Source organism: Pelobates fuscus, chromosome 7 (assembly GCF_036172605.1).
Source record: "Pelobates fuscus isolate aPelFus1 chromosome 7, aPelFus1.pri, whole genome shotgun sequence".
NCBI lineage: Eukaryota > Metazoa > Chordata > Amphibia > Anura > Pelobatidae > Pelobates > Pelobates fuscus.
In genome coordinates this window covers 48,163,259-48,188,156 of record NC_086323.1, presented here as the reverse complement: position 1 = coordinate 48,188,156, position 24,898 = coordinate 48,163,259, and the positions used below count along the sequence as shown (strand labels likewise).

General features: G+C 39.7%; 1 protein-coding gene across 3 annotated transcripts in view; it reads left to right on the top strand.

Moving 5' to 3' along the window:
* The window catches only part of RABGAP1L (RAB GTPase activating protein 1 like), a 342,839-nt gene that overhangs the window by 280,095 nt on the left and 37,846 nt on the right, over positions 1-24,898 (top strand). For 2 of the 3 annotated variants that reach the window (XM_063428176.1, XM_063428177.1), the window contains one exon: positions 2,161-2,289. In XM_063428176.1, coding sequence (XP_063284246.1) covers positions 2,161-2,289 — 129 coding nt within the window. Of the gene's footprint in view, positions 1-2,160; positions 2,290-17,822; positions 19,394-24,898 lie in introns of those variants that run through there. The other variant, XM_063428179.1, reaches the window with a different exon arrangement.

Here is a 24,898-nt window from a genome sequence, read left to right as displayed (position 1 = left end):
TGCCTGCACTGCAACTATCTATGACAGAGGGTTATGGTCATGCTTGCACTCTAACTATCCACAACAGAGGGTCATGCTTTTGATGGAGCCACCTTCCCACATTCATCTGTAAATGGAATGTATGCTAAGTGGCCCGATTTTTGAAGAATAGTCACACTCCAATTTAAGGTCATGCACACGTCTCTCTAAGATGTGTATATGGTTTCTAAAGGAACACTATATAGGGTCAGGAACACAAACGTATTCCTCACCCTATAGTGTTAAAAAAAAAAAACATCTAGCCCCCCCGACTCCCTTTTGCCTCCCCAAATATAGTAAAATCTTACTTGTATCCAAGTCTGCAGCTGCTGGCTCTGCCCCTGTCTGCCTCTGAAACTGCCTGCTGTCTGCTGACATCATCATAAGTTGTGGTTGAGCCAATCACAATGCTTCCCCATAGGGTTGGCTGGAACTTGTCAAGGAGGCAGATCAGGGTAAATGGAGGGTATTTATCAGTGATAAAGGGACAGGATCCCGAAACATCTGTACTTTGAATGCTCTTTGAATAAATTTGGACTGCACTAGTGGGCCCCTATAACTAAGCTGCACTTTGGGGATGAATACTTTGGATTGCTATATTTTGCTTGCTTTTGGGGCTACAGCACCTTATACATAATAGCTGCACTAGGTTAAACTATTTTGCCTTTTGGTATTGTTCTATATCACACTCCTAAATCGTATTTTTGCTTTAGAGAATAGAAGCAGTGATAGGGACTGGATCTCAACAACTATCAGTTGTGGTTGTGTACTGAACACCATTGAGCATTTGAAAAGTACCTTTGGCCTAGTGTCCTCTGCATGCGTTGGCTAAGATGATATCTCGTGGCAATCTCTCCTCATCCTATGCCTTAATAATGATCTGATCCTGGCTTAGCTGTTTTTGTTCTATAATACTACTGCCCTCTGTAAACCGAATGGTTAAAAAACTACACTAACTTGAATTTATCTAGCAGTAGCTTTTGCTTTGGTAAAATATGCAAATTGTACTACTTTAAATAAAACTTGAATGAATCTTTAAAGAGGAAATTTCATATTTCTATGGGTGAATTTTTATACACACGGACATTAGTAAAGTGATAACTGGGGGAGAATATGCTACAGTTATAAGTGAAAATGTAGTGTAGGGTGCTAGACTGTCTGGAATCTGTTAACTACCCATAGATATTATGTATCTCATATTCCAAGAGAAAGAAAAATTTAAAAGTCCTGCCATGCCTTTACAAAAAGCATGCAATGTGTCTAAATAAGGCAATTAACAACTAAATCCACACATTTTTACTTATTATAGCCAATTTTATAGGTGCCAATCAAACATCAAACTGATTAAACATACATACAAATGTAAAACATTGATGTCTGATTTTTTTTAATATTTCTTCCTGTTTGTAGGAGCAACTTGATTATATTTCCATCAGTTGCACTAATTTAATAAAACTTAGAATTTCAAGCTGAGTTACGTTAGAAGAAAACGTAACAGTACGTCTTTCCCAAGATGGATCCCAGCGTCTTTCAAATTACAGCCAGAATACTTTATTTTATTGATGAAGGAATGGTTTACTTTCCTTGAACAATGGAGTTAACAGGTAACTCTCCCAGGGCCATTCACTAAACTGAGCATTTAAAGTGAATTTGGAATTCAAAGTCAAAATAATCAATAAACTGGAAAAAATGATCTAAATCACTGTTTCTCTCAATTCAGCTACTCTGGCTTTAAATGTGAAGTTCACTGTGTATAATCACTTTGGTAAATAGCCCTGTCAGACAACAAAATAGAATCAGTACGCTACACAAAATGAAACACCTGTATTCCCGTGACATGTTAATAAATACACACCTGGAGTCACACAGTGACTCTACCTCCAAATGTACACTTTCTTTTATTCAGAGGAACTGTACAGAAATACCAGCGTCCTTTAATAATGCATCCTAAATCGGTGCTTAAAGCAGCACTTTTTAGGGCTTGAAATGAATGATAAATTTGTTTATGTTCCTCTATGTAACATACTGTTGGTATTTTCAAGTGCAAGAAATCAATATAAACGTGACATTTCAAGTTACTTCAACATTTCTTGGTTCTGGTGGCCCAGACCTTAATATATGTTTCTTAATCCTCTCTTGCAGACATCCAAAGAAGACCTTCTTCAGGCGGACTTTGAGGGGGCCCTAAAGTTTTTCCGTGTCCAGTTGCCAAAACGTTACAGAGCAGAGGAGAATGCCCGAAGGTTGATGGAACAGGCTTGCAATATAAAGGTAAATATAGAACCTTTGGAGGCTGGTATAAATATAGATCTATAGAATATATAGATAAATATTTGCTTTGTTTAACCATTACAAATATTGATCTGACAAACTTGAACTAATGTTTAAGTTTCATTGGTGGCCTTTTTTCCAAGAGGAATATATTGTTTGGAAGCCATTTACAGTATCTCACAAAAGTGAGTACACCCCTCACATTTTTGTAAATATTTTATTATATCTTTTCATGTGACAACACTGAAGAAATGACATATTGCTACAACGTAAAGAAGTAAGTGAACAGCCTGTATAACAGTGTAAGTTTGCTGTCCCTTCAAAATAACTCAACACAGAGCCATTAATGTCTAAACTGCTGTCAACAAAAGTGTGTACACCCCTAAGTGGAAATGTCCAGATTGGGCCCAAAGTATCAATATTTTGTGTGCCCACCATTATTTTCCAGCACTGCCTTAACCGTCATGGGCATAGAGTTCACCAGAGCTTCACAGGTTGCCACTGGAGTCCTTTTCAACTCCACCATGACTACATCACGGAGCTGGTGGATGTTAGAGACCATGCTAGCTGGTGGATGTTAGAGACTACTGGAGACATACTTGGCCAGTCTATCCCCTTTACCTTCAGCTTCTTTAGCAAGGCAGTGGTCGTCTTGGAGGTGTGTTTGGGGTCGTAATCATGTTGGAATATTGCCCTGCAGCCCAGTCTTTGAAGGGAGGGGATCGTGGTCTGCTTCAGTATGTCACATGTTCGCATTCATGGTTCCCTAAATAAACTGTAGCTCCCCAGTCCCGGCAGCACTCATGCAGGCCCAGACCATGACACTTGCACCACCATGCTTGACAGCAGGCAAGACACACTTGTCTTTGTACTCCTCGCCTGGTTGCCACCACACACGCTTGACACCATCTGAACCAAATAAGTTTATGTTGGCCTCATCAGACCAAAGGACATGGTTCCTGTAATCCATGTCCTTAGTCTGCATGTCTTCAGCAAACTGTTTGTGGGCTTTCTTGTGCATCATATTTAGAAGAGGCTTCCTTCTGGGACGACAGCCATGCAGACCAATTTGATGCACTGTGAGGCGTATGGTCTGAGCACTGACAGGCTGACTCCTCCACCCCTTCAACCTCTGCAACAATGCTGGCATCACACATACGTCTATTTCCCAAAGACAACCTCTGGATATGACGCTTAGTACGTGCACTCAACTTCTTTGGTCGACCATGGCGAGGCCTATTCTGAGTGGAACCTGTCCTGTGAAACCTCTGTATGGTCTTGCCCAGCTCAGTTTCAGGGTCTTGGCAATCTTCTTATAGCCTAGGCCATCTTTATGTAGAGCAACAATTCTTTTTTTCAGATCACGAGAGAGTTCTTTGCCATGAGGTGCTATGTTGAACTTCCAGTGACCAGTGTGAGAGCGATAACACCAAATGTAATACACCTACTCCCCATTCACACATGAGACCTTGTAATACTTGAGTCACATGACACCGGGGAGGGAAAATGGCTAATTAGGCCCAATTTGGACATTTCCACTTAGGGGTGTCCTCACTTTTGTTGCCAACAGTTTAGACATTAATGGCTGTGTGTTGGGTTTTACTGTTATACAGGCTGTACACTTACTACTTTACATTGTAGCAGAGTGTAATTTCTTCAGTGTTGCCACATGAAAAGATGATATAAAATATTTACAAAAAATGTGAGGGGTGTACTCACTTTTGTGAGATACTGTATTTACTTGCAAAATGGATAGCAAAATATGTTTAACAACTTCCATTCTCTACATAGTACCATCATGTGATTTTTGTATTGAAAAACAGAACAGTATATCAAAGCGTATTTTAAAACGTGTATTCACCCATGCCTTTTATGCTATTCAGAATTTGTGTGTGTTATTGTGTCTTCTAGCCCTCAGGTAAAAAATTCAGTATAGCAATGAATTATATTTTGTCTGTAAAAAACAAACAAACCTACATTTTTAAATTAAAAATCACACCGCATTCTGCATTTTTCTCTCATCCGTTAAGAGTAATCTGACATCCTGGAGTGTGGCCAAACTACATATTGTCATTTGCTTGGCTGGCTGGCTGACTGGCTGGCCTGCAGGTTTTGTTTTTCATTTTAAAAAGACACATGGTCAGAATGAGATAACATATATGTGCAGGTACGGTAATTAATTTCGCTATTCTTTCTGTCTAGCTATGATAACATTGGATTTGCTAAAAAAAAATACCTGTCAGGCAACCTTAGCTGGACACTCTTGATTGTAATTCATGTATTTTTGGTAATTCTTTCAAAGTATGCCAAAAACCAAACTCTCACCAGCAACTAAGCACCACAGAGAAATTAGGGCTTCCTTGCAACATAACCTTTGTGATGAGCATAAAATGTCATGTTCGGAGTTTCCTTCTAAATATTTTTAAAAGTATATTGTTCCATTAATATGTTCTTATTTACAAATATTATAACGTGAATATGTGTGTTACCCCAAGGTGGTAATGGCTAGTCTTCCTTTGCATTGACCAGATTAGCTGTCACTGCCCCATCGTGAGATCACCCACAATGCATTGTGTATATTTACGGATTCATGCTGACTGCTCATGCGCGTGCACTTTGAAATAACATTCTGACCAAATAGAACATTATAACTCACAGTACAAAATGATTTGTAAGATTAAAGTACTAACCTTTTTGGTTGATCTCAGATCTGTATTCATTTGATGATGTGCTGTGGCAACGCCACAATATAATATTCTCCCAAATACAACTACACTGTATACAGATTTTACAAATGAATAATGTGACTGATATGATCTCTCCCCCCCCCCCCCCCCCCCCCCCCATAACAAGGCAACTCATGTGTTAAATGAGCCATGCTTTACTGAGCAGCACTGCACAAAGTAGGTGTAAGCAGTTATTACAGACACATCCTCTTTAAACTGTGTGTAGGTTACAATAGATATGAATTACAAATAATAAAGTGGTTTTTAAACACAGTCTTGTGAATGTAAGCAAGAATGAATTGTGATATGTTCTAGAAAATGACTAAATGTGTTGGTGGCAGCTAAAATAACCACAGATGCCTGGGTAAGCACAACTTTTATCACAGCAATTCCAGCCTGTCCTATTAGTGCCATTATTGTGTCAGCACTATACAGCTTCTGCTTGGGAAGTGCTCCTGATAAGGTTGAGCTGCATTAGAATTGAAGGGACCTTGTTTCCTGGGTTATTTGCTTGGCCTTCATGCTGTAAATACAGTAGGATCATTGGCTGAATGTACTTTCTCTCTTTAAGTGTTACATTCTTATATATTTTTTTTTTAATCATTAGTACATAACAAGAGACAATATGAAAAACGTATAGATGCTTTACCTAAATCGGGTAAAATGGAAGCTAACTTCACCCTATTGAGGGACAAGGAACCAAAGCTGGGATAGACGTCCTTGACCGGTCTGTCTTACATTTTCAAATTTGGCTGTAGGGGAACAGCTAGGACTTTTATCCTAAGCCAGCAAGCAGTCTTTTTGCACCCTCTATTTTAACTTGGTGAAGGTTATGTATAGGACATTGCAAGAACCTGTCGAACTTGGTGAATTACACATTTGTTTTAGGCTGACTTACATAACACTGGTTGACAAGGCTGGTCACGCGTATTAGCTGAAGTCTGAAATGCCTTGTCTTGTTATGGAGAATTTAAAAGGAAATCATTTTTAGAACAAATTTGCACAGTTTAAGAATTTGGCCTCTTGGCATATTTTTGACCTAAACATTTTCTATTGTCAGTGTTTTTCTGTGGCTGGTATTTCTTGACATTCTTATAAGAATTTGGATGCTTGCACCTGCTCTTTTCTTATAGGCCTCTAACTTATTGTCATTCTGCAGATGGTGTGTTTAATTAGTTATTCTTGCACATGCAGTTTTGCGTAATCTGGTGCAGCTATGATGTACATCTCCTCTGGTGTATTCAAACCATGCTTAGTTCTTCTGTGGGTCTAAAGATCGTTAAGTAGATAGATACCTGATGTATCTGCTATCCCAATTTTTGCCTTGATTTTATTGATGTTACGATTTGTTATCCTGGCACCAAGGTATTTTGTGTACATTGTTGTCTTCCAGCAGTATGATATAGTAGCTACATCCCTAAAAGCAAAGTTCTGTAACTCTGTATGTCCAGCGTATCTTACTGAAATGCTCACATAGAGATTCCAAGCACCATATCCTGAAGACCATTTTGGGGGAGGATTTGGGTGGCATGGGAGAGAGAGAGAGAGAGAGAGAGAGGGGACATGCACCTTGCGTGCCGTGCCGTGCTGACTACTGATGCAATCTATGCACAGCGCTGATGTTAGCAGCCTGGAACTCTTATTGCGGGCTGCTAATGACGGTGCCTAAGGTGGAGTTAAACCTCCAACTCAAAAGTTTTGTAACTTTGTATGTTTTTTACTGTAACATTGCATGTGCAGAGTCCAAGCTCCATGATCTCTTTGAAGGACTAAGGTGGCAATGATTCTTGGGGTAACTCTTTTAAGGTACACTCACTGCGTGAAGGCGTGTTTTCTATTTCAGGGGATTATAGAGGTCATCTGTAAGACTATTATTTTTTCTCTCATTCAAAATGCTTTTATTTACATCAAGTTGCATACATTTGCAGTTGGAAATGCAAACATGGTACAGTATAGACTTGTATACAATAGTATTGCAGTATTACAATGCATTAAGGTTAATCGCGGCTGCACTAAAGTGGTTACAGAAATTAAAGATAGCGCATCAATTAAAGTAAAATACTAAGATCGCATCAATTTGCATACATTTACACTTTGGAATGTGAACATATTGCAGAAAATGATGGCATACGATAATATTGTAGAATATGAATGCATTAAGGTTGAACACAATTACATGGGTGTAGTTAACGAACGTAAAATTAACGGAACCTCAGTTTTGTGCGTAAATAAATCTGAAAAAGTAAATTATTCAAAACTAAATCAAAAAGCTAGGTTACCTAGTGTCTGAGCAGATGAGCGGTTATGAATGCTGAGCCTAAATAGGCAAGGAAAAATGTATAATGCATGGATGGATCGCATGTTAATTTACACCTGTGATCAATTGGTTGCTGGTAGTATGTCCAGTGACAGAAGTGGTGACATTAGATATACTATATGATCTACCCTATGCTGTTGTCGGAGTCATGGATCTACTGCTAAATCTGCGTGTCAGGACTATAGTGTGCAATAAAATATGATAAAATAAAAAGGGTGAAAGGATAAAGAAGAAAGGGAGGGTGCCCCTGAGGGTAAATAGGGGTTAGTGGGATAGGGCCCAACGTGAAGATCCCTAGCCAATTCCGCTCATAGACTCCAGGGATCTTGGTCCTTGCACGTGCGGCCAGGTTATATAGTATATATAAAATTAAAAAGGGTAATTAGTTAGGAGATAAATGGTGAAGCCTTACTTAAGCAAGGGGGGAGGGGGAATTGTTTACAGTGTGATGACTGACTGCCTTAGGTGGAGTCTGTCCCTGCATAGGTATGTATCTTATGCCTCCCCTCATATCCCTGTTCCCAGGTAAAAGTAAAAAGTAATGTAAGGCCTCTGTGGGTACAGGCCCAATACATCTCCATCTGGCCCCCGGGTGTGCCGACATCTCCACTGTCACCCGATTCGAGGTATAGTTCCCCACCCTGTGCTCCTCGGCACAGTGGGCACTCGAGGGACTCCCCAGTCAATGAGCCCCCCCTCTTAGAGTCCACCAACTGGACATCCTCTACACCTCCACTATCCCGTCAGAGTCCTGGTAAGTCAGCCGGCGCTCACAGCAACGGGGAGCAGCATCCTCCAGGCCCCCAGATCACCCAGAGTTAGAGGCCACCACTATCCGACCTGAGACAGCCTGGGTCACACTTTGCCTTTGCTTGTCGGCAGTCCCTCCCAGGCACTTGGGCGATGCGTGGGCATTCCCCAGGGCAAGTGTATTGAGTTTTCTCATAATTTCCCTGGTAAGGTAAAGATGGAGTTTCCGCCGTGGTAGTGCTGACTCCTATGCAGTGACTGAGTACATAGGGCCCGAGTCGTAGCTAATGTCCAGCAATTAAAGGCTGAGAACCAGGAGCTCATGGGTTGAAACTTGCAATATAAACCTGGGGAAGGAGCGGGGCCGTAGCATGAAATCTCCAGTCGTCCTCGTAAATCGGGAGAGTCAGGCACCTTCATATTGTGACTGTTCACAGAGTACAAGCAGTGTTTCTCTAGCTTCAGCAGTAGGCTGAAGGCTCACGCCGTCAAGTAGGCCAGAGGTTTCAGCATCCTATTATTTGTGGGGTCTTCCGCCACCATCTGGTCTCTCTGTAATTCCTGTATATTCCCCTATTCACAAACTTTACTTTGGGGGGCAGATAGTCTGTTTGTGAGTGGTAAATGCGTGTTTATAAGGGCTCAGGACCAGAGCTGCATGAGATTGCATCATTTCAGCTCGACGGTCCGCGTCCGCCCCCATCTGTAAGATTTTACCTATGATATTTGAAAATGGAGTCTGATCTGGGTTAGAGACAAATGGGTGGTCATTTTGCATATGAATTAAAGAGATCAATTTGGAATGAACAGAGGAATCTGTAAAGGTCTAATGTGTGAATGCAAAGACAACTGCTGCAAAAATGTCAAAAAAAGCAAGCAGAGGCAAAGCCCCTAACTGTCCCCTATAGGCTGCAGGGAAGCAGGGTGCCTTTACATGTGTTGATGGCATAGACAGCTTCAGTGCTTCCATAGATTGAGATCACCAGAACAGAGGAAAAGATTCCCAGGAGCCCTGTAATATCCAGGATTAAAGTGAAACAAAGAGAAAACATGTAAAAGGTATCTAAAAATTGGATATTTTAATATATAGCATTAAATAAATCAATCAACAGTCAATATCATCAACATGAGTACGACAACCAAAGTCTGCAACATCAAACATAGAACCTCATGAGTAACATAATCAAATGCATACTGTGAAAAGCAAACAACAAACAAGAAATAACAGCAAAAAAAGGGGCAAAATAACCAAGGGAGGGTGGGAACACCTCCGGTCATTACTAAAATAAAGATTATAGGTACATGTAATCTAGCATATTCTTACACATGACAGAAGGCTTCATATCTTGCTGTTTTAAAACTCTGAAAAATAGATAAGAATGGGAAAACAAGACAAAAATAAAACGTCCAAAACTGGTCCAATCTGCCAAATGCAAAATATCAGACAAGGAAGCGCCTTTAGAGTCGATCCTCAGGTTGCCTCCCTTCACAATTCATGCATGAAGTGGCGTTGGTGTTGCCCAGCAAGTAGAAATATCATTGGGCCCATTTGCAGACACATTGAGGGTACAAGGAGACACACACTTTCTCTATTTCCCATAGGGGGCCCTTTCATTAGGGGACATGAATATGACAATCGAAGACTGGCATCATGGCGACCTTATCCGGGAAGACAGGTCTTGAATTTTCCACCCGAAGCTCGTTGCGTACTCACAATTAGTGGGGTATTCTTTGCCAAAAATGCACGTCAAGTGAATCGGCAATGCCCACTCTAAAGAACGTGGATGTCGGATGTTCCAAGGATCAAAGAGGGGATGTCCGCTTAAACCTAAGAAAACTTCCTTGTGTTTAACCATCTTGCGGAAGATGGTTTAAAGCCATGAGTATGGGAGTCGTCCAACACCAATTCTTTAACAAGGCAAGAGTCGTAAGCTGAAGCGGAGTCTACTTCCTCCTGCCATTTGTCAATAATAGACAACAGTGTAAGAACATCATCCTCATCTTCCGATTAATGAATCGGAAGTGGAACTAGATTCACATCCTCCACCTGGCATGCCTGTTTTCATAGTTGCATGTTTGGAGCCCTTCCTTCCACTCAGGTCGCGCTCTGACCCTTCTGACTCCATCACATTATCTTCTGGTGGTCACAGCTGTGTTGATCATTGCCTGGGATTGCTAAGGTTTATCAGTGGAGTCTGTCATGACTGGTTGTTATATGAGATAGAGGCAGTGTTCTCTGCGGCTATCTATGGTACACGTGGCATCCGCCATGTTCCCTGCACCAATGTCGCAGTTTGCAGATGACTACGGCTCCTCCACATGCCCCTTTTAGAACCAGTAGGCCTCTAGGGTGGGGACCGGGATCACCTCTGCTGGTCCAAGGGCATGAAATGTACATGTTTTTCAGAAATCACAGGTGATGAGTGTGGTCAAACAGTAAACGCATATACATTGACCCAACTCAAAACACAAAACAAACAAAAAACAAAGGGGGGGTAGCGGGGCATCAGTTTACGGCTGTAGAAAACCTGCCTGCGCCGAACTGGAAGATTGGTCGCCTCTCCTCCCCTCAGCGCCTGCTGGGCCACACAAGTTGCGGCAGAGAAGATCATCCAGACAGCAGCAGATGATAACACAAGACGCTCTCAGACCGATCAATCAATTCGGGGTTTAGTGAGGAATCTGCCATCCCCGGACAGAGAGCCAATTTAAGAAATCACTGTAGTTTTTTCGGAAATGCTTGAGGAACTTCTGGTTGCCATTGCAGTCAGGCACCGCCCCCTTTAATAATAATAATAAATAAAAAAAGGTTTTTATCCCAAGCTGCTAGCACAATATAAAGATGGAATTTTATGATATTTATAAAGATCTAAAGTTGTTTTTGGCATTATAGGTGCCCTTTAATTTACAAAAAGGCACATTATAAGTGCTAAAAAAAAGCTGCCACCTGGTGGACAGGAGTTTGTAGGCAGGTGCCTACTATGTCTAATATAAAATCTGACCCTGAGCTTCCGCTGTGTTAATTAAGGTAATTATTTGTTTACTGGGTATTTTCCCAAATTGAGTAACACAATGCATTTATCAATAAACTGGGAAAACACCCAATGTATCAGAATTCTGCTAGATGTCACTGGTTACATTATCGGTTAGAGCTGCAGGTGTTGTTTTATGGGTGGGTGAGAAGGTTAGGACCTCTCCGTACTTGCAGATAATAATGGAATGATAAGATAATGCATAGTCAGTTATTAAAAAAGTAAAATGTATTTTTCTAAAAATTCCGTTTCTGTCCGGAAGAAGCAGCTTCCCAGCAATTACAGGAATTTTGAGAAGCAGGAAATAAATTTGGTAAAGTAATCTTGCAGAATCATTAAAAAGAATGGGCTTTTCAGCAAGATTAAGAACACCTTAACGTCTCAGGATTTCTGAGAATAATGAAGAATGAAAAACCTCATATCAAATAATGGCATAAAGCAGAAGCTGACTTTTAAATAGGATGTAATTAAGAAAACCACAAAAAAAGTATATATATATTTTTTTTAAATGTTCCAGTGGTCCAACTATCTGCATGATTGCATCCAGTTGATTTGCATTGATTCCCCATGTTGCTTTGCTGATTTCTGAAGGTTGGCTCAGATTACTGCTTTATTAGAATCCATTCGTGGCCCCAAAAAAGTAACACATGTAGTTCTACATTGTCCATAATGCAGGATCTGTATGTCTTTGTCCTTTGCAGGGTTACCAATAATCTGAATCCCAGGGTCACCACAAGGGCATACAATCTACGTGTTTTTCAGGGCTGATTGGTTTTCTCCTTTGAATCATAAACCACAGGTGATGGGTGTGGTCAAACAGTAAACACATATACATTGACCCAACTCAAAACACAAAACAAACAATTCAATGTAATGATGTTTTTTTGTATTTGTTCGTATCTGCTCAGATATTCACTCACTGATTTAACTATCTCCGAAAAATCTTAATCCCAAACACGGAGTCACAGTGACTGTGCCCATCCACCTTAATTAAAAATAACTTAGGTTGTTTATTAATTGCAGTTTAATAGAAAGGGGAAAAATGTCAGCTAAAACTGCTGATTATGTTTTGTCACTTTTGTTATGTCTCTATAATGGACTGCTGACTGGTGTGGAAATTCTGACTTTTGGAGATATTCGGTCAGGCCGGTAACATCTCACCTATCTTCCTGCAGTAGTATTACCAAATATGTTCCCATGTATTATTTGTAACCTGTTCCCCTTTTCAATCTACCTCCAAATTCCACTACCCCGTCTCTTCCACTAAGTCTCCTACAATTTCATTTTCTTTATATATATATATGAAACATGGGGGATGGTTGCACTCACCTGAACATGCTTAAATGGGGTGCTGCTGGGGGCCATATTATACAATACACAAGATCCAGCGCACTCTCCTATCTACTAAACAGCAACTTCAATGTTGACAGATTTTATTAGTTTTTAAAAGTTTTTTTTAACCCCTTAAGGACACATGACATGTGTGACATGTCATGATTCCCTTTTATTCCAGAAGTTTGGTCCTTAAGGGGTTAAAAACACCTAATCTAGGCAAAAAAAAACAATGGGGATTTAGTTACATTATATGATCATACATTGCATAAGCCTGCCACAACGTCAATGTACCCTATCTTTGGCAGGTCCTACTCTCACAGTCTAATGTCTGCTCTTATGAGATTAACTAAATCCCCATTATTTTTTTTGCCTAGATTAGGTGTTTTTAAAAAAAACTTTTAAAAACTAATAAAATCTGTCAACATTGAAGTTGCTGTTTAGTAGATAGGAGAGTGCGCTGGACCTTGTGTATTGTTTATTGTATAATATGGCCCCCAGCAGCACCCCATTTAAGCATGTTCAGGTGAGTGCAACCATCCCCCATGTTTCATATATATATATATTTGGGAGTCTAGCCAACTCCTTGGTTTTGCACCCCTCCCTGTTACAGGTGCCTCATCTCAGGTCGCTATTTAGCCTTGTACTGCAGAGAGCCTCAGATGGAATTTTTTCCCAAGTAAGTGGGTTAATCTCCTAAAAGCAGACATTAGACTGTGAGAGTAGGACCTGCCAAAGATGGGGTACATTGACGTTGTGGCAGGCTTATGCAATGTATGATCATATAATGTAACTAAATCCCCATTATTTTTTTTTGCCTAGATTAGGTGTTTTTTAAAAAACTTTTAAAAACTAATAAAATCTGTCAACATTGAAGTTGCTGTTTAGTAGATAGGAGAGTGCGCTGGATCTTGTGTATTGTTTATTATATATATATATATATATATACATTTTGAAATCTTTGTACTGTCTTTATATTTGAAATTCCTGAAAATTAGTTTTATCAAGTGTTTTTGCATGCACTCTTGATAGATTCTGGCCCATCCTGTACATCTTAAGGAGGTCCTGGGTCCACGTGTCAATATCACGGCCAGACGTGGACGTAATAGTCAAGACTTGTTGGTACCGAGCCATTTCAGTACTAAACCACAGCCGCGTGTCACCTGGCTGGGAACTCCTCCGTGTGGCACGTATGGCTGTGGTAGGTGTGTAGCCTGTAAATACATTTCTAAAGGATCTAAGACTGTTAGCGACAGTGCAGGACAAGGCTCATTTATTTGGATTAACAACCAAAAAATAAAATAATGCCAAGATAGGCCCAGTCTAACGCCTTTCGTTCTAATTATAAAACTTCCTCAGGGACCTTTCTTAGTAAAACATACAATCAAATGCACTATAACAATGACGCCATTTTTATACTCAATTTGATTGTATATTTTACTAAGAAAGGTCCCTGAGGAAGTTTTATAATTAGAACGAAAGGCGTTAGACCTGGCCTATCTTGGCATTATTTTATTTGTTAATCCAAATAAATGTTTTTCTACTTACCTATTTCTTCTGGTTCCAGGATTCATAGTTACATAGTTACATAGCTGAAAAGAGACTTGCGTCCATCAAGTTCAGCCTTTCTCACATTTGTTTTTTGCTGTTGATCCAAAAGAAGGCAAAAAACCCAGTTTGAAGCACAATTTTGCAACAAGCTAGGAAAAAAATTCTCTCTTGACCTCAGAATGGCAGTCAGATTTATCCTTGGATCAAGCAATTATTACCCTACATTGAAAGATTATATCCTTGAATATTCTGTTTCTGCAACTATGCATCTAGTTGCTGTTTGAACATCTGTATGGACTCTGATAAAACCACTTCTTCAGGCAGAGAATTCCACATCCTTATTGTTCTTACAGTAAAAAAACCTTTGCTTTGCCTTAGACGAAATCTTCTTTCTTCTAGTCTAAACGCATGGCCTCGTGTCCTATGTAAAGTCCGGTTTGTGAATAGATTTCCACACAATGGTTTGTATTGGCCCCGAATATATTTGTATAATGTTATCATATCCCCTCTCAGGCGACGTTTTTCTAAACTAAATAGGTTTACATTTGTTAACCTTTCTTCATAGCTGATATGTTCCATTCCTTTTATTAATTTTGTAGCCCGCCTCTGCACTTTTTCTAGTGCCATAATATCCTTCTTTAGAACAGGTGCCAATTCAGCTATCAATAAGAGGAAAGAGGTTCTTCTAGCTCCCCACCGCCATTGGGGGAGGCACCCTCAAAGCGAATTTATAGTCCATATTTTGTCAGTGCAAATTATTGTTGTCAATTTTCTATGTAATTATTGAATCACACTGTGTATTTTTTTTTTAGGTTATACAGCTTATATCCCTTTGTTTTCTACATATGTATACAACATGTATATATGTCTGTGTATATATAACATAAATACACAGTGTCTGAGAATCCCTCTTTTAATATGGTTCATATAACCTGCGCTAAAGAAATTGCTGCATGTGGCAAATTAGTAATTGGCATCAAATCATGCTCCATTTGCCAGGAAATTAAGCAAACTTTAAAAATGACTATTTAACAGTTCTGCAAATGTTCTTCTGATTACAGGGGCAATTTGTACTGTCAGTGAGAAATCCTTCATGTAAACCAGAAGGCTTAGCCATTATTTTGCTGCAGCAATTTTCCAGACAGCCTCAGGGGGGCAGGCTTGCTTAGTCTGACTCGTACATTTAAAAACCAGACACAATGAGGTGTTGGGTGGTAAAACCTTTAGAAAGCATTTTTGTTTGTGTTTCATATCCGCTTCTGTTCCAGCTCCAGGTAGTTTAATTCTGTGTGTGTTCTGTACAGGGAAATGGTGTGTAATCATGTTAGCAATTATAAGGTATCGTATTGTTCAAAGGCTACATTCTAGGACTAGTGTATCACTGGTAATTGAATAGCGAATTTTCCTGTACATGTCAGTGAATGTAGTCCTGCATAGTTGCAAGGGCCTTTTCACTTTATATATGTAGCTGTAAACTACACCAGCTATTGGGCTGGCAAAGCATCGTGGGAGCTGTAGTTTTACAGCTGGGGGTCTGTTTTGAAAATCGCAGCCTTGGAGACAGAAGTTCCAGGTTTATTATGTAAATAACAAATCATGGTGATATTTGAACTAGAAATTCTACAAATTGTATTAATGCAAAATTCAGCCTAGCTGGTAAAAAATAAATAAAAAAAATTACAACTAGATATTTAACATGGATTTAGCCCGTGACAAAGGGAATTTCAGTATGATTATTTATATATTTATATAATATATATAATGAACAAACTGTTCACTTTTTGATATAATAATCATTTTAATATGATTAATACAAGGGTGAATAGTAATTTCAGTGTAGTTTCAAAATTAAATTTAGATTTCTTGAGTTTTCACATATGTTCTGAGATTTAGATGTCATTGTTATTATTATTGGCATTTATATTGCGTCAACTTATTCTGCATTGCTTTACAATATTATAACAGGGGGAAAAGTAACAATAAATGAGACAATTACAGAATGTTACAGGAACAATAGGTTGATGAGGACCCTGCTCAAAGGAGCTTACAGTCTAGACTTATTGTCCATTTCAGTTTCTTCTTTTATTGACCTCCGCAAGTCGGTTTAAACAGGTTACTCCAGGCACTAGTGTTGGTGCACTAACCAGCTTGGCTGTCTGACAGGCCATTCAACTGGCATTGAGTATGTTAACCCTTGAGGGACTCTTTCCATGTCTAAATTGTAATGTTAACAAGAGTGTTCCTTAACTCTGGTATAGGAAGGCAGTGTGACATGTCAGCAAATGGCTCGTGTGGCACTGAAGGGGTTAATGTTCATTCCTCCCTTGGCAACCCAGTGTTAGAGATCATGGCTCTTATGGCCCTGAAGGGGTTAATGTTATTTCCTCCCTTGGCAACCCAGTGTTAGAGATCATGGCACTGAAGGGGTTAATGTCCTTTCCTCCCTTGGCAACCCAGTGTTGGAGATCATGGCTTATATGGCATTGAAGGGATTAATGTTCTTTCCTCCCTTGGCAACCCAGTGTTAGAGATCATGGCTCATATGGCCCTGAAGGGGTTAATGTTATTTCCTCCCTTGGCAACCCAGTGTTAGAGAACATGGCTCATATGGCACTGAAGGGGTTAATGTTCTTTCCTCCCTGGGCAACCCAGTGTTAGAGATCATGGCTCGTATGGCACTGAAGGGGTTAATGTCCTTTCCTCCCTTGGCAACCCAGTGTTAGAGATCATGGCTCGTATGGCACTGAAGGGGTTAATGTTCTTTCCTTCCTTGGCAACCCAGTGTTAGAGATCATGGCTCGTATGGCACTGAAGGGGTTAATGTTCTTTCCTCCCTTGGCAACCCAGTGTTAGAAATCATGGCTTGTATGGCACTGAAGGGGTTAATGTTCTTTCTTCTCTTTGGAAATTCAGCATTGGATATAGCGGATCTTATGGCACTAAATGGATTAATGTTATTTCCTCTTTTGGAAACCCTGTATGAAACATGGCATATCTTATTGCATTTAATGAGTTAATGTTTCCTCTCTAAACCCAGCATTGAGATCCCGCAGCGGTAGCTCTGCCATTAACTCCTTTTCTGCCAGACACTGTAGACCCAGCTTGATTGCTAGCACGATTAGTTTGCCAATATGAAAGCTGTAGAGATATGCTTCTAGGTAGATGTTATTAAAGGACCTGCTTGAGATCCTCCCCGCCCATTTTCCCCTATCCATGCGTGATATCTATTTCTTTAAGGAAATGTTGCTGTGAATCTGTCTGTGTAACCACTCCCCCTCCTCCAGCCTTGGTCACAGTTTGCCATTTTTCTGTCATTAGCTGTGCAGAAAGCTGTTCACATGCTTCATATCCTGGTTGTCTGTGCAGCCCATTTCCCCAGCTTCTTGTTGCTGGGCAGCAGCCCCAGAGGCCAGCAGAATTCTGGGAAATTGCAGCTCCTACACCTACTGCAACAGGTGCTGTCTCCCCCTCCCCTCGGTGTGTGTCTTCAGCACTCAGATCCTCTGCGAAGCCTTGTGCTGGGTACCTCTCTCTGAACTATTCCACAGTCAGATCCTCTGCTAAGCCTTGTGCTGGGTACCTCTCTCTGAACTATTCCACAGTCAGATCCTCTGCGAAGCCTTGTGCTGGGTACCCCTCTCTGAACTATTCCACAGTCAGATCCTCTGCGAAGCCTTGTGCTGGGTACCCCTCTCTGAACTATTCCACAGTCAGATCCCTCCCTCAGGAGCCTAATATCTGTTTCCAGTGAGACAGGGACCCCAGGCAGGTGTGTACACTGCTTTTTTTTTTTTCTTTCTTTCTTACATCCTGGTTACACCACAAACAAAAAAGTATCTTATCTCTCTGTGTCAGGCGAACAGAAAAGATAGTCACATGTGGAAGCTGCAAGCCAAACATCAGTGCTTACTGAAGACCAGCGCGGCACCTCGTGAGTTAAAGAGTCCCTGAATGTATTCAGATCTCAGAGATGTCATCAGTCGCTTTCTGAATACACCCCGTGTAACCAGTACGGCAACAGCATGTCCTACTCTCCTCCCACCGCTGTGCTCGGAGTGTGCATCTGGATTGTTACTGTTCTTTCATTAATCCACCAATATTCAAACACTGTTTAAAGGGTCGATTGCGACAGAAATGCCAGACAGCATGTTAATATTGGACACGGCTTACAGAAGGGAGACGCAGAAAAAACAGAAAAGGGAAAGCAGAGAGATCATCCATGGTGACCGGCTAATCTGTAAAACAATGAAGGCTGTGTAATGCACAATCTAGGCATCATGGTCCACAAATGAAAACCCTACTTCCCCTGAGACGCATGTTTTACAATATATTTCCATTTATCACTTTGTCCTCCGTTTTAATTTCCACTCTTTCCGCTGTACAGAAGCCAAGTGGCCATCGGTAATTTATTTTTATTTATTTGTTCTAGTGTAGGCTCCGTGACCTGTGGCTTTTTTTTTTTTTACACCACGTTTTAAAGAAAGTTTCATCTACGTGCGACGTTTGAAGATCAAAGTGGACACGCTGTATTTTTAGCAATATTTTACAATATTTTTCTATATTTATATGCATTCTGTATGCACGGAGGTTTTATTGACAACTTTATTATTTTTGTGACCAAGTATCGAGAAAGGCATTAAATTTGTTTTTCTTGGCAAAGTAACCCTTCGAAGAACGTGCTGATGTAGCAATGCTAGACTTTCCAAGCATATTTTACATATTTTAGCAGTACTGACATACCCCCATATTCTAAGAATTCCAGGGCTAGCGTGTAAGTGTGTTTATATCCAAGGATGACACTTTGGACAAACATTCTGATGAATCTATAAGCTACAGAAAAAAAGCCAAACCTTGACCTCGTGCTATAAAAAATTGAAGAGGGAGGGGATATTCCCTTAATTTGTTATCTACAAGCTCACATTCTTTACAGATACTTATCCAACTTGTTTAACAGCAAATGACACAATCTGCTACAGAACAGGATGATCTGAAATGTCCTTTGAAGCATGTTCTGTGACTCCCAAATAATGGCTAAAACAAATGCCCACCTGCTACAGTTACACTAGTGAAACTGAACTGAACTGAAGTTTTGTTTTTTGTCTGTGTGTGTGTTTTCCCATTCAGCTCCACCCCCATATCCAAAGCTTATAAAATCTAGCTTTTAGAGGGGGAAGTTTTGCATATTTGTCCCTCATTCATGTAAGACAAGGTCAGCCCTGTAGTTGATCCAGCAGAGAGACCAAGATTCACTCCCACTACAATTTCTATAAAGATCACCTTACAAGATGATGGAAGAGATCTCCATATCCATGGCCTACGATGCCCACCTCTTTAGTCAACTTTCCGAAGAGGATATCTTGGCCAAATTGGTGGAACTCAGCAAACCCAAGCCAGTGGTAAGTGTAGACGTCACATCATGCTCTCAATGCGATGCAGTTTAGTTTAACTAGTTTTATTCATATAAATAAGAGAGAAAGTGTGTGTGTGCGTGCGTGTGCGTGCGCGCGAGCGCGCATGAATATGTATTACACTCTATAATTGGATAAATCATCTGCACGTGAATCGTGGTCCCTTAAAGGGTATCTTACAAACAAGGGTATCTTAATATTGTAAAGCGCTACGGAATCTGTTGGCGCTATATAAATGGCAATAATAATAATAATAATAATAATAATGCGTTTTTTAGTTATCACTTCCTATAATTACCATTTTTAAAGTTCTATGATTATGGCGCCAGGTTTAATCTACAGATCTATCTAGTGTGGAAGTTTTATCTTTATGGCTAACTTATAGTACCAGAGAAATGAAACTCGTCTTTGTTCTATTCAGTTCTGTGTTACTCACATTATATGCACAGAACAGATTATATATGATCATATGAGATGTCAGTCGGCTGGTTCTGCGCTTTCCAAGGTTTTTAGTTACGGTTTTTGTGCGGCTTTATTTTTTTGTATTCCTTGCCGTAAAAATATAGAACACCTTTTAATGCAAATTATTTTTGTATGTTGCTTGCATATGTCAAGACACATTGGCGTGAAATACAAATGACTGTGTAAGTTTAAATCTGGGTGAGATGTGCATGGTATATAAAATAGGTTGCCAAGGAAACAGAGCTGATAAAAATTTTTTATAAGGATTTGCAACAATACCAGTAATTGTGGAATTGCGTGTTTGCTTCAGTGGTGTTATCACTCCCTTCCTCCTAAACGTCAGAATTCATTTGGATTAATACTTTTACTACCTGATATATGAAGGTGTGTATAATAGAAAAGTGGGACAAAGTTCTAAAAGTGGAATAATTACCATGGTAACCGGTGACATCAGCAAGAGCACATTTTTGGTTTCCATGGTGATTGCTCCACTTTTACAACTTTGCCCTACTTTTAGTTTAGTGGCACTATTCTAAATGTCCCCTATAATATCCTGCAATCACGGTGCGTTTTTTTTCCTTTTCATGGTGAATGTATGTGTTTGTCCATAGTGTTGGATGTTGCAGTTTCCACATGGACACACAGCTTATAGGGGACACTCAACCTACCTAATGAATTTGCTGAAATGCTTTATGTGTTAAAGGGACGCTATAGTCACTAGAACAACTACAGCTTGATCTAGTTGTTGTGGTGTCTATATAATGTCCCTGCAGACATTTTAATGTAAACACTATCTTTTCAGAGAAAAGGCAGTGTTTACATTGCTGCCTAGGGGCATTTAGACGGCCACTAGAGGTGCTTCGTGGGTCAGTGTTGCAATGTGCAGCACTGATATGCAGCATTGCCATGCCCTGCATGGGGCGCTAAACATTCCTTATAAAGATTGATTTAATGCATTTCTGTTAGGCGATGCTGATTGGTGCAACGCAGCATTTTGCTCTGCATGCACGATAGTCTCCCAGTGCTTTTTTTTGTGGGAAAGCAATATATTGGCTGAAATAATCCATTTTAATTATATCTGCCCCCAGGGCTGTCAATTAGACAACATCCTGTTACTTCCTGATTGCTTAGCTCAGTGGAGCTAAACTCAAGAGGCAGTTAAGAGCTCTGCAAGCTGTTTTTAGATATACACCCTGTGTAAAAAAGCTCATTTAAATACATGCACCGTGTTTTAATTTATTTTGGGGAGGCAGGGCAGTGGATAGTAACTTTAAGTGTGGTTCACCGTTGTGTGTTATCAAAAATCACAAATTTTTCTGCATCATCTCAATGTTCCAGAATATCCTGTCTCTCTCAGACTTTGCATGGTGATCTGTAAAATAACAGTCAACAAATGCATATAAGATAAGAACAGAGCGTAAGAATAGCCATCAGTGATCAAATTATATACAATGTATTGAAATGGACAATTGCCCAACAATTTGGTTCTTTCCTGAACCGTTAAAAATATTTCGAAAACTTGCTTTTTCAATATTTCAGTTGCAAAATGACACTGTTTCTGCATATATTGTTCATAGTGTTCACATACGGTTAGGGGGTTCCCCCATACAGACCTGCACCCGTACCCCGTAGCCTAGCAGGGGGTTTCTTAGTGTTGAAAGACACAATATTTGGTTGAGTTCATATATAGTTATCTGATACACACTTTGGTAAATGAAAAGTACATCGATAGTAAATTAACAGTTTTACTCCCCAATCCCCCTTCACACACACCTTGAATTTTGCAACTGTCTCTTTCACCAATAACTGATACATTTCCATGAGAATAGGACATTTCTGATCAGGAGATCAGCTGCTTGCCTGCATCATCTTGACATTACATATCATATATTCCACTCAATAGAGTCACACACAGAAAGTATAACATTGGAAAATTGCACAATCTATGAACAATAATTTCTGAAATGGGTCTGCGTTCAGAAAATCGAGGGCAAGAAACCTTGAAGGTCAAATATACAGCCGCAGGTAGAATATTTTTGTCATAAATTAGCACGTAGCAGAATAATTAAAATGGAACATCTCTTTTATGTGCAAATGTGGGTGTTTTAATACAGAAATTATAGTCCAGTTTCCATGTCTCAGTGGTCCTGTTTTTTGTTCAAGATTTTAGTCTGTCATGACTTGAATAATTTAGTTTATCATCAAATTTTGAATTTTTTTAACGTGACTTGTTATTGTAATCAATGCTTGTTTTAACATTTAATGTTATAACACAGGGATGAGCTGGCAATCAGTCTGTTGGTACACCCTACCATAATATATATATATATATATATATATATTGCAAAAAACAAACAAACAAACAAACATTGCTTGTAAAGTCCATATAACCATTCTAATGACACATGGTAAAACAGACCTTATATATTGTTTTTCAGAGAGTGCCATTTAACCTGATTTCAATAGGCTTTCACTGAGTGAAACTGAACAACAGCCTTGTTGCACCTGAATCTATGCACACAATGTAGGTTATAGGTTTTGTAAGGAAGGTAAGGGAGCCTTGAGGTGTGTATTCCCTTTACAGTGTTATGGGACATACCTTGGTTAAACTATGATTGTAAACCTTTTTAGAGTGATACTATTAATGTATGTAATGCATGCTATAGTACGATGCTGTATATTGCATAGCATGCCACAGTGACAGGACAGTAAACACAGACATAAAATCGGTTCAGTCATACGTGGTGGTGGTAGGTACACAAAGTTAGGGGACTATTTAAAACATGGTGTGCAGGTGGCAAGGGGGTTCCCTGTGTGTGATGATTCTGTTTTGTATCTGTTAGTCCGGTGTAACGGACAGAAGACTATTAATGGTCTGTTTCTGTAGAGACACAGTCTCATTAGGGATGAAATGAATCTGTCTTGATGAGGTTCTTTTAATTACTCTGAGGACAGTTAAGGTTATGTAGTAGGTACAGTTGCAAGTTCTGTAAATTCAACCGTGTGCGCTAAGCACTAGAGGTCCACTAAAATGGGAGGAAAGTGCTGTAGAAGTGGTTACCTATGACTGTTATTATATTTAATAATAATGATGTTTGCCGACTTCCCTACTTTGTTCTTTGTGTGCTGCATGTCTACACAAATCCCTCCAAGGATTACCGTATATTGTCAAGAGGATTTTAAGCTTTCTCCAATAAGTGAGGTTTTCACATTACAGTCCTGACAGCCCCGGGAAGGATTATTTCCCAGGAGGGCTGGGGTGCTGTTATTCAACATCGTGTGTGCTATTAATTTAACAAGTCATTTTAGAGAATTGACAAGAAAACTGCCTAATTTTGGCCAAAAAAGCTGAATGGGTCTATCTAGGTCTAGAATTATCACATACTTTTATCACATACTATCACATACTTTGTCTTGTAAAAATTCTACAATTCACCTATAGTTGCAGCATGGGTATTTTAACACACATTTCACAGTTTGATTTTGATTTCACTACAATGTGATGTTTATTGAATAATCCCTTTTATTCTGTGTATACGTTGTACCATAACACAAATGTGCTTAATATCCTATTATGTTTGGAATCCATCTCAAATATAAATATGCAGGTCCTTAGGCAGGTTGCATTGCCCCTCCACTTGCATTCTTCACATAGGTATGGTTAATGGGATCAAGCAAATTCATGGTTCCTGGGCCCCTGTCTTACCCCTGGGTGCTAGGCAGATGCCAAGGGTCCCCTATGGTTTATCCTGCTCTGCAAATATATTTCACTTTTTAAACAATCTGAGGAAGCATCGTTTTCTCCTGCAATGCAGGAAGTCTTTCTTCCGTCAAACAAAACACCCATTTATCAAAGAACCGCTGCATCAATATCGTTAGCATCTGATTTTTCCTACTCATGACCGGATATGCATGCTGTTATTCATGAGTCTGTTATGCAAACACTGAGACACACACATTAGCTTTATAGGCCAGAGACAGTGCAAGGGTTAAGCCAAAAGTGAAATTGTCTGGTGCAGAGTGTGAATGAAATATTACATGTAGAGAACAGCCAAACCAGGTTTTTCTGACACTACAAGGCAGGTTTTTGACATGTTATTAATTTAGGTTAGTAGCGGTCATTCAGGTTGTTGAGATCGTGAGACTCTTAGTCCCAGCCCCCTTCCTGTTGTTGGGTAATATCTAGTTTCAATAGCAATACAGGCTTTATAGAACTAACCAAGCAATGAGTTAATGGTGAAGAAATAGAAAGCTATATCTGAATGGATGATGTAAAAGATAGCAGTATTGTGTAAATAATGATAGTTACATGCTTTATTAGGTTCTTAGACAAAAATAAAAACAAAGCATACCTACCATTTTGTAATATTCTCTGTCACACTGTACATTTATTCGGGTTTCTGTTTAGGTTTAGAATACATTTATACGCACTGTATAAAATTGTGAGTTTTATTGCTGCGAAGTCTGTTATACACACATGCATATTACACCTCAGTGAGTTTTATTGCTGCGGAGTCTGTAATACACACATGCATACTACACCTCAGTACGTTTTATTGCTGTGGAGTCTGTAATACACTCATGCATATTACACCTCAGGGAGTTTTATTGCTGTGGAGTCTGTAATACACTCATGCATACTACACCTCAGTACGTTTTATTGCTGTGGAGTCTGTAATACACTCATGCATATTACACCTCAGGGAGTTTTATTGCTGCGGAGTCTGTAATACACTCATGCATACTACACCTCAGTAAGTTTTATTGCTGCGGAGTCTGTAATACACACATGCATATTACACCTCAGTGAGTTTTATTGCTGCGGAGTCTGTAATACACACATGCATATTACACCTCAGTGAGTTTTATTGCTGCGGAGTCTGTAATACACTCATGCATATTACACCTCAGTGAGTTTTATTGCTGCGGAGTCTGTAATACACTCATGCATATTACACCTCAGTGAGTTTTATTGCTGCGGAGTCTGTAATACACACATGCATATTAACCCTCAGGGAGTTTTATTGCTGC